At 37.7% G+C, this 13,162-nt stretch overlaps 1 protein-coding gene across 1 annotated transcript in view; it reads right to left on the reverse strand.

Moving 5' to 3' along the window:
• Nucleotides 1-13,162, reverse strand: part of adam19a (ADAM metallopeptidase domain 19a) — a 150,223-nt gene that overhangs the window by 42,635 nt on the left and 94,426 nt on the right. Inside the window, exons 4-6 of the mRNA XM_072459296.1 lie at nucleotides 12,580-12,661; nucleotides 7,131-7,207; nucleotides 605-773 (exon numbers count right to left, since the gene is read on the reverse strand). Coding sequence (XP_072315397.1) covers nucleotides 605-773; nucleotides 7,131-7,207; nucleotides 12,580-12,661 — 328 coding nt within the window. The remainder of the gene's footprint in view (nucleotides 1-604; nucleotides 774-7,130; nucleotides 7,208-12,579; nucleotides 12,662-13,162) is intronic.

Here is a 13,162-nt window from a genome sequence, read left to right on the forward strand (position 1 = left end):
TCAGACTGTACATTTTACATGTGTCTGTTTGGGTGCTTATTCTGAGCAGGCAAAATGAGGCTGCATTTGCTCATTTTTTACTTATAAAGCAGTGATGGGTAGATAAAAAAACAAAACAATGAATAGTAATGTAACAGTAAATACATTATGTTATTTAGTAATTAGTTACTTTCAGAACATTATCTCTGCTCTAGTTCTGGATAAAAGAAAGGGTTTTTAACTAACAATTGACAATTCAGGACATCAAATTGTGCTTTTGTCATCATATTGCATATATTTCATCTTTGACATTCATTAGTCCACCTATCCAAGATTATTTTTCATTAAGATAAGATATTCCTTTATTGTCCACACATTGGGAAATTTCATTGTTGCAACGCAGGTAGATACAGAGGAAAAGGACAGATAACTTATAGGAATTACTATTCAATATTAATGTCATGTCAACATTTTTACCAGAATAATGATTCTTTAAATACTACGATTATTTTACAAGCCTGATTTGTTGGGAGTTAATCCATGCTTGTCTTCAGCCCCTGACTGTGTTGTATTCTCAGTGTGTGTGTGTGTGTGTGTGTGTGTGTGTGTGTGTGTGTGGTCTTACTCTGGAGTGAAGAGAGGAGATCTGATTGGACAGGAGCGTGCTGTGGGCGTGTCCATGTCCGCAGTTGCCCTGGGTGACGGACAGCTGGTCAGTGCTGAGCAGTGAGTGGTCGTCTCCTCTCACAGGCTCCAGGTAGAAGCTGTGACTCGAGTTCAAGGATATCAAACCTCTGCAAAACCACAAAAGACACAGAGACATTTTAATTCATGGCGGTTTTTGGAGGAGAGCGCATTTGAAAGCAGCCCAGCCGTGGACATAAATTCATAAATCCTACCTCTGCTCCGGCCTTGAGCAAGAATGACTCACACCACCTTCGATAAACATGTGAAGTGTTCATCACAACTATATTACTCTTTACATTTCAATATCACTTCTTTTACGTAACTGAAGGATTGGGAGATTTTTCTGGCTTTCTGGCGTGATTTATTTATGTATTATAGATGAGAGGTAGTTATTTTAGCATGTTAAAATGTAAGTTACAACATATTCTGTCTCACTGTCTAAAACCTTCTAACCCTGTAGTTTATTCCTGTACTGGCATGTTTACAATTTTAACTTTGAATACCTCATAATTTGAGCCCCTAATTCACTGCGTTAAAGACTGGATGACTCTTAATCTTGTACATTTAAATAAGACAACTGAAATAGTTGTTTTTTGTGATTCAGATGTATTAGGAGGGGTTGATACTGTTCTTAGTCCTCTGTCATCTCTTAACCTCCCATTTGTGAGAAATCTTGGAGTGCTGATGGATTCATCTCTTAAGCTGGACAAACAAGTGGCCAAAACCAGCTGAGGCTACTGGCTAAAGTAAAACCATACTTAACTGCCAAGGACCTTGAAAGAGTGATTCCCTCATTCATTAAATCACGCCTGGATTACTGCAACTCTATTTTTATTATGGTCCCGATCTGACCTCTCTTAAACGCTTGCAGTTAGTGCAAAACGGATCGGCCCGGCTGCTCACAGGGACAAGGCGTCAATAACACATGACTCCAGTCCTGGCATCACTGCACTGGCTTCAGTTCTCCACGGAATCCAATTTAAAATGTTGCCCATGGTTTTTCAGTCTTTAAATGGTCTGGATCCCTGTTATTTGCGGGAGTAATTGTCCCACCATGTTCCTGCCCGTACCATGTGGTCCTCCTCTCAGCTCCTTCTAGTCCTGCCCAGGTCAAAGCTAAAAAGCAGAAGGGCCCGAGCTTTCTCTGTGACGGGGCCCAGGCTCTGGAACAGCCTGTCTCTGCATTAGAGCTGCTGAGACACAAGAGCAGTTTAAATCTTTGTTCAAACCCTACCATTTCTCTCTGGCCTTTTATGCACAAACTGAGCTGAGTCATTATTTTTATTAACTTTGTGTGTTTCATTTTTTTTTAAATATATGTATTATTGCACTTTGGGCTTTTAAAGTTGTAAGTGTGCTTTATAAATAAACCTTGATATTGAAAAATGTTCTGAAATGCTTATGATTCTTGTATTAGCTTCACTTTTCATGGTTCATTCTTCTTACAAAATGAATGCTCCTGGGCATGTATACATTTTAACTTTGAACAGAATTCTACAATAACAAAATAAATTGCAAATCTAAGCTTGCCAGAAAAAATGAGATATTTTGATATTTTGTTATGCAAGTATTGTTTTGTCACTGACAGCTGAGCTCAATAAAAACGTTGGCGTGAGCGAGGTAGAGCCACACAGACTGACCATAAGGAGCGACATATGTGCACGACAACAACAGCTGCTGCTAACATGGCATTAAATACAGTCAAATGATTTCTGTTTGAAAAGGTATTAACAAGCACAAAGCAGGTGCCAACTGTAGCCTTTTTCATGTGGTCATTCGGAAAACGCAATGCTACGTTCTGCCATTTCAGTAATTAGTGTCAATGCTAAGGATTCATTTGTATATGTTCATATGCAAGTGTAAACAAGAACAATGCGATTATAAAAGGTTTACTCAGTGGTCAAGAATGCAACTGATAACAAGTAATATGCATAAGCCAGTGGCAAATAGACTGCAAGGGTAGAGAGTTGATTCGTAAAATCGTACAATTAATTTAGTAGTCAACTAGTCAGCGATCCCTTTCTTGATTAGTCACCTAGACAAACAATTATTTCTATTGTACATTGAGACTGTTTGAATACATTATCAACTGTGATTTACATTTTTTGAAAAAAATATTCAAACTAGAAATCTACAAACATCAAACCATATTATTATTTGTACACAAACTACCCTGCGTTAGACTGTGCACAGCAGAGCGTTGGCTAGCTAACTGTTTCCCTTGGCTAATGCAAACATTTATTAAAATGTAAAATATAAAAACAATGTTCAAAATTTAAAGTAAAAACTTCCTGGTTGTTTTTATCCAAGAGCTCGGGATGGAACGTCCATGACACATTAGCCAAAACATAGTAAAAAACCAAACTGAGTGGCTGAGCCACTACTGGTAAATATGTTTATTTATATTTGAGTCTGATTCTGCAAAAAACCCATAGAAATATAATTGGACAAGAAGGAAGTGACACTAATACTGAGCTAGCCAGGTGCTGTGCACAGAGCCCGCAATCATAAATCATTGCAGCCCAATTTTTTCCATGGACTTTTCAAAATTAATAATACTACATTAATACATTGAAGTGCATTATAATTATTAGTTATCATATAAAAGGTTTGCCTTCATCGTGCCTCAATTTAAACAGTCTTGTCCATGTTGCACATTGTATAAATCCTCAATGAATCTGAAAAAAAAAGGTTTTGTCTGGAGAAAATGTTCAACTAAACTCCAGTTGACATAGATTTGGACAGTCCTTCTAGTGACAGGCCTTCCTTTTCCTCCTCTTACTGTGTCTGCTCTGTGTTCCCCTCTGATCTGCTGTCAACACTAGGTCTGTGTATTTGGCTGCAGATCAGCACCATGGACAGCGCCCCTCACACACACACACACACACACACACACACTCTTATCACACAGGACTTCTCATTTGAGACGAGTGCTGCTGGAGCCCTGCTGAGCCCACTTGATATCTCTGTTATTACATCCAACTCATAAACATTTTAGCACTCGCATCCCCTGAGTTTAACTGCGCAACACCATTCAAATCAAAATGTTAGATTTTATAGAGGATAGGAGTCACAGTCTGAATCACTTCTCTTCAATTTGGCTGAAGCAAAGCCGTGCTGACCTTGTAAGATTCACTTATTTTAAACACAGGCTTTTATGTTAAAACTATAACAGGAGGATGGTATAGCATAGCAACATCCTATCAGTGTTTAAAATGTGGCGTAAATCAAACTCCTTTTGTTTGATTTTCCTTGTTTTTTTCATTTAAGATTTTTTGGAAGATTGACTTGGCAGGATAAAAGATCACTTGCTAATCCTGTAACGCGTCAATCATTGCATCAAAAAAGGTAAAACATTCACATAAAAGTTAGCAATATAGATACTAAGAATAAACCCATAAAATAGCTTGAGGAGACATGATAGCACCACAAGTAAAAATGAATGCGGTAAATAAGATGGAAGCCAAGTAAACTTTAAATTATAAATTAAATCAGTTTTTAGCATTTGATACTCTGAAAACCAGAAAGTGCACTGATGGCATGCTACTTTGCAAACTTGGTCTGTGAAATTTGTGAAAAGCACTTAAAAACTCATTGCAATAATAAATTAAGTGTTAAGTGAGCAATATGTATGGACAGCTGCAAACAATGAACTAGTTCCTCTTAGTCATGTTTTTAAGACATAAAAAATCTGATAAATAACAACTTTGTAAGAATGCTAATGCTAAAAAATGTAAAGGTATCATGTTTAACTTAAGCATGTGTGAATGAAGCTAACACAACTTAAGTTCTGTGTGTCAAAACATTTTAAAATGGATTCTGGCCAAACCAACTCTAAATATGAGAAATCGTTAGTCTAGACAAACTGATAATGGGAGCAAAACGAGATGGGCATTAGCATTCAAATGCAAGGCTCTTTTGATATATTTCAGAAAGGATTTTCTACACAAACTAAAATAAATTCAATCAGATGTAGTGAAATGAACATGAAAAGGACTTTGTGCAGGCATCGAGCTCGAGTTTCCAATAAACAGTAAATAAAAGTGGTTCTTTGAAGCTGCACTAACTGATCAGATTGTTAATTTAAAAAAAAAACATTAAACAAAAAATCAATGCGCCACCACTTGCACTCTTCGCTAATATGCAAAAACAAGACAATTTGACTGTGTATGAAGTATGTTGGTCTGGGTCACCGAACTGAGAGCGAGTCCGAGGCCAGAGGAGCTCTCAAAGCAATCGAACATAATCTGACCACATACTTGAACTAGAAATCTACCAATAAGAGTTTATCATTTTCCACAAATTACGTCATTATAGTCCTGTTTTGTGCAATGGCCTCTGTGTTCAAATTGAGTTTTATGTGTGTTCTTTAGGCAGCAGGTCGGCCAAAACTAAATACTTAAGGCCGACAGCCAATAATATTCTAAAAAGTATGACTATTTTATCTCTTATCTGACCCAAAATGCACACCATTTATTGGAATATTACTTAAATTCACTCTCGCACTCGCTTAAGTACAGGTGTAGGCCATCCAAACTATTTTTATACAATCTTACTTTTATGTGATAAAGTACTGCTATATTATGAAAATTCAGCTTCCTGTTTAAGGACATATTTTGAGGGCTTTTCTCCATTCAAAAGATATACTATTATATTTTCTTCCTAAGTAATTTATTTGTTAATATATTTGTTTTAAAGTGTTACATTTATTGCTGTCTCAGAACCACGGCTTGATTTTTAAAACTCTTGTGAAAATAATGTCTGGTATCGGTACCAGCAAGTACTAAATATGAAGTACTTGTATTAGTTTGGGGAAAAGTGGTATCGGTGCATAGTAAATATTGAATAAATGTGTATGCTCTAACATTAAGTGAAGCATCAACTTATGACTCACAATGACCCATTAGCTTGTTTGTCTTTTTAACAAATCCCACAAATGTACTGTACAACCTTAGCAATATTCCTGGACCTGATCCAAATTTAACCTTTCCAATAAAAACAGCACAAATTTGTTTTTTAGATAGAGTGGAGTGGGAGGCTAATTGTGCGCATTAGCAAACATCGTGGTGAATAACCCAAGGACAACACATTAATTAGAGTACAAGGCCCTGAGCGCATGTCACTGGGAAAGTCAGTCTTGCTTGAAATTGACTTTATGCTTTTATTGACATGGCTCCCACATTAGCGCCTCTTCTTGACTGTTTGTATTACCGCCCGCGACATGCTAACCACGCACAGCCATTTTCTATTGGATTGAATTTGATGCCATTATTTGGTAATTGAAGAACAAAGGGAAGAAAATTGTCAATGAAAGCCCTTAGGAAAACAGGAAAAACTAGAGTTGGTTGAATGCAAATCAAACCTGGTATTTGAAGACATTTTGTGTAATTTTAGTAAAATAGAAAAGGCTTCAAACTGTATTTTGGCAGCTTTAGGAGAATACTCTAGAAGAGACATTATATATTTTCTAACTCATTGTTTTTATGTCCCTGCATCGTTTGTTTATTGTGTGTTTTCTTGTTACCACCGTCTACAAAACAGTTGCGTGTTGAGGAAGGAACTTTGGTGGTAGAGGAAACCGTAGCAACTGGAGGAATCGTATGCAGACATGATGAGAACATGCAAACTCACGGAAGGCCACACGGAAAGGCCCCATGGGATTCAAACCCAAGACCTTCTTACTGTGGAGAAAGAGCAATAACCACAGCTTGTTAAGATCAGGATTTTTTTGTGGCGCTGGTGTAAAAACAGGTCAAGTCAAAGAACATAGTACATAGATCATTGTATGAGAAGTAACGAGGTAATGGGAATGTGACCAGTGCGATGAAGCTGTTAAATATCCAAGTACACTCTCTGGCTCTCAAACAGAACAACCATACAGCGCTGAGCAGAGTGAGAAACAGTCCCAGTGCACCGTAAGAAGCAGAGGCACTGGTTTTACAATTATGTGTGAATATCCAGCGATTCACTGTACTGCAGTTGTGCAAAAATAAATAGAAGTTTCAAAATGGTCACTGGCTCTCTTTGAGAACTAAGATAATGACTGGTGAAAGGTCAGGTAAAAGGTCTAAAGCAGGCATGCCCAAACTACGGCCTGCGGGCCTCCAGCTTGGTCCAAACAACAAGTAGTACTTTTTACTGTAAAATTGGACAAATTCAAGCATTTTGATGTTATAACAACCTCTTATTAGTGTCCCAAGTAGTATTAAAGGTGTGGAGGCTCATCGAAACTATGTAAAATGCAAAATTTTTAAGGATTCACTTTCAAATTGCGGACCTCTGTGAAAAAAGTTTGGACACCCCTGGTCTAAAGCAACACCATCTTTATTTTAAACAGGCAATGGCAAAAAAAAATGTCACATAAACAAAGTATATCAACAACTTCGGTTTTCAGAGCTTATTTGGACCATGCCAACTTTTTCCCTTGCTTTTGTAATCAATAGTAGCGTGTTCGGTCCCCATACCTGACTCCGGTGCATGTGCTGAGAGCCACCCACGAGTCGGGATGCCCCCTCACACGGCCGTGGTAGAAGCAGTGGTCCTGAAACACAACATTCACAGGGATCAATAGTCCATCTCCAGCCGCGGAAAGCCTCTGCCGCTCGCTCTGTTGTCATGATAATATTTGTGCAGACATGCCAAAGGTGCTGCCCATAACAAATCAATGTGCTCAGTCAATTCAGCCGCCTTGAGTGTTCATAGAAACAGACAGACACAGCAATGTCAATGTCACTGCATCTTCTCAGTAACTGCAACTGACGTCAAATCTTTTCCATCAACAGGAAATATTTTAAGACATATTAGTCAAGTCATTATATTGGGCACATTATTACTTGCTAAACTTGCTTTCAACTGCCGTGCAAACTTAGCATCAGCATGGGTAATGGAAGCTGTCTGAAAGTGAGTGAGTTAAGTGTATTTCATTCCAGCACAAATATGACATTGTTGTACAACGTTAGGCTTAGAATAACACTGGCAGAAGTCTTCAAACTCAACAGAATCAGAATGGATTTGTACGTTCATTACTTAGTCTGTTAGCCGCCACTATGTACACGTGTGCCGTTTGTCAAGCAGGTGTCTATACATATTCAAACAGGAGCAAACACATTTACACCTTTTATTGCTCACACATGAATTACGATGACATTTCAGAGGGATTTGCATAGAGTATGTACATTTCTCCCACAACGTTGGACACAAAGTGATTTTTCTTACGCTTTCGCAAATACTGACAGGTAAAAGTCCCAATCTTCCTTATTTAACATTTTGGATTTCACAAATGTGCAAATATAAGAAGTAACCATGACTGCTTTCAACAATATTTTCAATTACCTCTGCGAGAATGATCTAAAATGTTATATTTTCCACCTCAAGACCATTTTATTAGCCGTGTGTTCAATTCGGTTTTGATTTCATTATGTGCTCATTTACATAGCGTTATTATTTATCCCTAGATTCAATTAAGCCTGTTTCGGCGCATAGCCTGGTCCAGTGATAGTGGCTCCGTGTCTCTGTCAGCTTACCCGAGCGTGTAATAAGCTCATTCAGTGAACAGCGGCAGCATCAGCGGTGCCAAGCTTCAGCCAACATCAGCTGTCAGACAGGCCCCTACCCTCCACTAACTCCCCACTCTACGGCGAGAACCTGCAATTAGCCCGGCCCGTGTCCAGGCTCCACTGGGCTCTGTGTCCGGAGGTAGTGAGAAAAACGGATTGAATAAATAGATGCAATTGTCCTCCAACATCAATCAGGTTAACTAAAGTCAGAAAAGCTGCTGTGTTAACATTCAGAACATAACAGGATAAAAAAGTAATTTAAAATGTCTCATTGTCTCCTGGCGTGGTTACACATAGCATCAAAACAAGCAATGTGAATTATCGAGTTAAACACCAAAAAGAAAGTATTATAATTATCCTGAGAATACTATCTCTACCTCAAAATATACGATTATTGCACGAGTTGCATCAGGCAAGTTGGTCGTCTTGCTCAACAACACAACAGAAGTGCAATTGAGGGGGAATAGCGGTGGTATACTGTCCGGATAGGTGGAACATTATACAAAGGGAATCACTTTTTTGACTGAGTACTTCCAGGTAAGATTCAGGCCATTAAACATAAAACAATGGCCTATGATAGAAGATTTATTAGCAAACGTTTACAGACGCTGTAGGCAATTTATTTCACGGAATAAAGTAAAATCTCCTTCGGTCCTGCACAGTTCTATTGGAAAAGCAGCTCTTCGGGTCATAATGACATCATTATGTGTTGTTTGTATCCAATTATAGAGCGTTTTTTTGCTGCAAAGCAGGCCGTGATTGTAAACGTTGCTCTGAGCTCTGGAAGTTGTGAAAAGCTCTTTTGAACTCATTCCGGTGAATATTTAGGATGCTTGGAATGCATTGGTTTAGTGAGGAATAAGTTTAGCTTACTGCAAACTGTTAACAATTGTTTTTAAGACAGTAAAAAGGTAACAAAAAGGAACAATTAATTTTCTTCGCTATGCTGCTGTATCTCACTTGTATTGTAACCTGGGGCCTTCTAAGACACTTTATTAAATCGACTCAAAACACTGGACAATAGAACATTACAAGAATGTCTCCAGTGCCATAATTCAATTATGAAGTAGCACAAAAGAAAGGCATTAAATAATTAGCGCTCAGTGCTGTTGACGATCTGTCATCGGCAGAATAGTATTAGCGCTTTTGATTGGATCGAGCTGAATTCAATCTACTTAGGACTTCCTGCTGATCACAATGAAGAGCGTATGAGCCTAATTACAAGCAATTGAACTTGAAAACAGAGTGGTAATAGCTTCTAAGATGTTCAAGAGTAGAAGTGAGGGAAATTTGTGCATTTTCATGGAACTTCATAATATCGCAGTTCATAAGAATATGCCCCAATCTTCTCTATGACAAAGGGACGGCTTCTCCAGTGTCTTCTGATGTCGTCACAATGTGTCATGGATGGTGTATAACAATTACGTGGACAGATTGTTGGGAAGAAGAAAGATTTTGCTGCAGGAAAGTTCTGAACTTGGAGGAAGCTAAGCTCTGCTGTTAGCAAAGAAAATGCTGTAGACCTAGGGCGATATGACCCAGATAGTGTCGTGGACCCTTTATAATTGAGTACTACGGGTCAGTACCACCAGCCACAGAACCTTCTGACAATGCAGCAGAAAGATGACTTGGCTTATTTCATTTTATTGGTCACAAATCTCTCCACTTATAGCGGGCAAGAGCTGAGCTCCACCTCTTCCCCTATTGTTAGACCATTATTATAGTTTATTGTTTCTCATTGACTGAATGTAACTTTTAGAAGCTGTGGCTTTTATACAAACTTTCTGTTCTTTGTCTGGAATCTGGTGTCACCACATCTTCCTCTAAATGAGAAAAATTGGTCCAAAGTAGCTGACTGGATTCTGATCACATTAATATCCTGGCAATGAGTGAGCACTTTTCAGGCCACAATTAGTCCAGGAAGCTCTCAGTTCACTTTGAAAGTCTGCTGTAATGGACAGGTGCTGACAGAGCTAAACAGCTCTGGACTTTATAGAGGCGCAGGAGATTTCATGTTTTTCTTGCAGCGTAACTAAATTAAATCTGAAACTCTGTTGTAATTTGCCAGGCAATAACATAACAAAGATGTTGACCAGTGACTGACTGGCATGCTAAATAGCAACATAAGAAAAAAAAATCTATGACACATTTTGTGTTTAATATTCAAAATAATAATACACATTCCATCCAACACAAATCATCCTAAAGCAATAAAAACCTACTATCGTCTTGAAAAACACAAACTGTAATCTGTACTTTTTAATTTAATTTCAATGTTTATTTTTTTAGGTCACCTTCTTTCCTTTTCCATACAAGGCTATTATTTTTTTTTTTATACTAGCCTTGTATGGAATACATTATACATTACAGTGAACTGTGAAACCTCAGTACTTTATTTTCTTCAATAGTAGTTAAAAAAAAAAAAAAGAAGACGACGAGCGAGGATGAATTGAACACATTATCTGTTATCTGGAGAACGTTTTTATATTCACACTTTTATTAACACTTTATCTAACAAGTCATTCATCTTTCATACAACATATCTTTTTAAGTCATTTCAACTTGACCATATTTTGAACGTTTACCCAAATCTGCCACGGAAAGTAGGCACTAGTCCACGTTCCACACGGTATAAACTTGTAAAGCTTGTTTTCCTCTGGAGATGTGATTGCAGGTGTTTATTTGTGCCGTGATGGGACTCCACTCCAACACACACACTTTTTGACACACAGCCCGCGGCGCTCATTTAAACATTAGTGCTCGGCTGCAGCTAAACTGAGCCGATTTGAATAGGGAGCGATGAGAGCCAGGATTGACGGCGGCCAATGCCAAATCTGTCATTTACTGTCAGTGGTAAGGCTGGGAAAATGATATAAACACATCCAGAGTTGTGTCTTTGGACTCATTTTAAATTCAGAAGATAATGTGAATTATCCACAACACTGCTCTCTAAATTACTAGGTCTGGTTGTTTTTCAGTTAAAAAATATTATAAAAAGGATGTCATTTTTTTAAATTTTCACCAAAATTCAGTTCCAAGTTTGGGCATGTTTGGTTAGATTGCTGCCTCTATGACTCAGACCCAAATGAGAGAGAAACACTGAAGGAATTCACTGGCTACACGTAGTTATTTATAAATTGTTATTTTTATTGGACATTGACTCAGGGTCTTAAGAGACATATTATGCTTTTTTCTAAAGGAATTTATTATTGAGCAACAATTTAAGAGATTATGATTTTATATTATGTTGAAGTTATTGATCTTAAATAAAACATCATCCTAGTAATACAGGCATGTCCAAACTAGGGCCCGGGGGCCAAATGCGGCCCTCAAAACAATTTTTGTTGGCCCTCCAGCTTCCTGCTTTGTCGGCCCAAACAACAAAAAGTAGCACTTTTTACTGTGAAATTGGGAAAATTCAGGCATATTGATGTTATACCAACCTAATATTAATATTCTAGGTCTGATTAAAGGTGTGGAGGCTCATCGCAATTACGTCAAATGCAAAATTTCGAATGATTCACTTTGTCATTCATCAAATTCGACATTGTCAAGTTGTTTGTCGCCCTCTGCCCCGTTTAAGTTTCAAAATGCGGCCCTTGGTGAAAAAAAGTTTGGACACCTCTGTAGTAATAGAAACAGGTCCATTGACTTCTGCCTCTTCATAGTGACATTTCACTGTAACAAGCAGCAGATTGTCAAAATACACTTCTGAGTCAACAAATGATGGGAAAACACGGTTGTTACAAGGTTAAAAGCTCATTTTGAAAACATAATTTGGCATAATATGTCCCCTTTATAAATGCCATTATGTTGGCCATGACTTGAGAAAAACAGTTATAATTTCCTCTTCATTGGTCCCCAGGAACTTCCTGTTTTGGCAAATATGTCCAACACAAATACACCTCTTAAGAGTAGCATAGTTCACTTACTTAATTACTCAAAATAACAAATAATTTAAGGGAAATTGCACATCATGTTCCATTTTGCAGGAACAGAAAGCATTCAAATGGGGTTTTTAAATAAATGAATGAATGAATGAATAGAAATAATTGCAAAAATGATTCTGAATAGAAATAATTGCAAATATCATTCCTGAATTGAAGTTTCTCTCAAATTGTCATTTCACATTTTGTAGCCAATACTTCATTCTACTCTTTCAAAATTACAACCCTCAATAATTTAATACAGACATGACTCAAACTTTATCCTTGAATTTAATCTGGAACTGAATTAAAATGTAAATCCAATCCCACACATATTTTCACTCAGTTAAAACCTCTTAAGTTTTCAGATGTAATGACAGACTCTACACGTCCTGTGTCAGTCAGACGGAGGGCACACTTCTTGTACTCACAGTGAGATTGTGGTTGGCCAGTGTCACCGCCTCGCCCTGCTCTGTGTAGTACGTCTCTGTGAAGTCTGGACTGAGGAGCTCCCTGTGGGGAAAAGACACCAGTGATTAGAGCAGAGTTAACAGAAATTATCTCGGTTTAAAAATGTGGTCTCAGCAGCAGGTAGAAAGGTGTGAAGAATGCAGAAAGTGGAAGTTAAGTCCAATACAGACAAAATGGATTCAGTCGAGGCAATTTGTTGCTTTAAGGAAAATGACCTCTTAAATGGACAAAGAAAGTCAGCTCTAATCAATCTGCATTATATGATTGTTATTTCAGTGCTAATGCTGCAATAGTTTCAAAATCTGGGGTGAGTTCTCCATTGAGTGGTGCTAGTGTTGGGAATCAGAGGGTCTCACATTGATTTTGATGCCACGATTTTACGATTCAAGCAATAGAGGAAATATTACACATGATATTCTGCAACTTGTCTTAACAAATGTGTTTCAACAGTATTTCTTTGCACAAGTAAGACATAAAATACACAATTTAATCCTAAAACAATGAATATTTCATTTATTGCATACATTTTACTTTCGCTAAACA

The sequence above is a fragment of the Eucyclogobius newberryi genome, unplaced genomic scaffold (genome assembly GCF_026437365.1).
Source record: "Eucyclogobius newberryi isolate DKJ021-1_F unplaced genomic scaffold, fEucNew1.0.hap1 SCAF_22, whole genome shotgun sequence".
Lineage (NCBI taxonomy): Eukaryota > Metazoa > Chordata > Actinopteri > Gobiiformes > Gobiidae > Eucyclogobius > Eucyclogobius newberryi.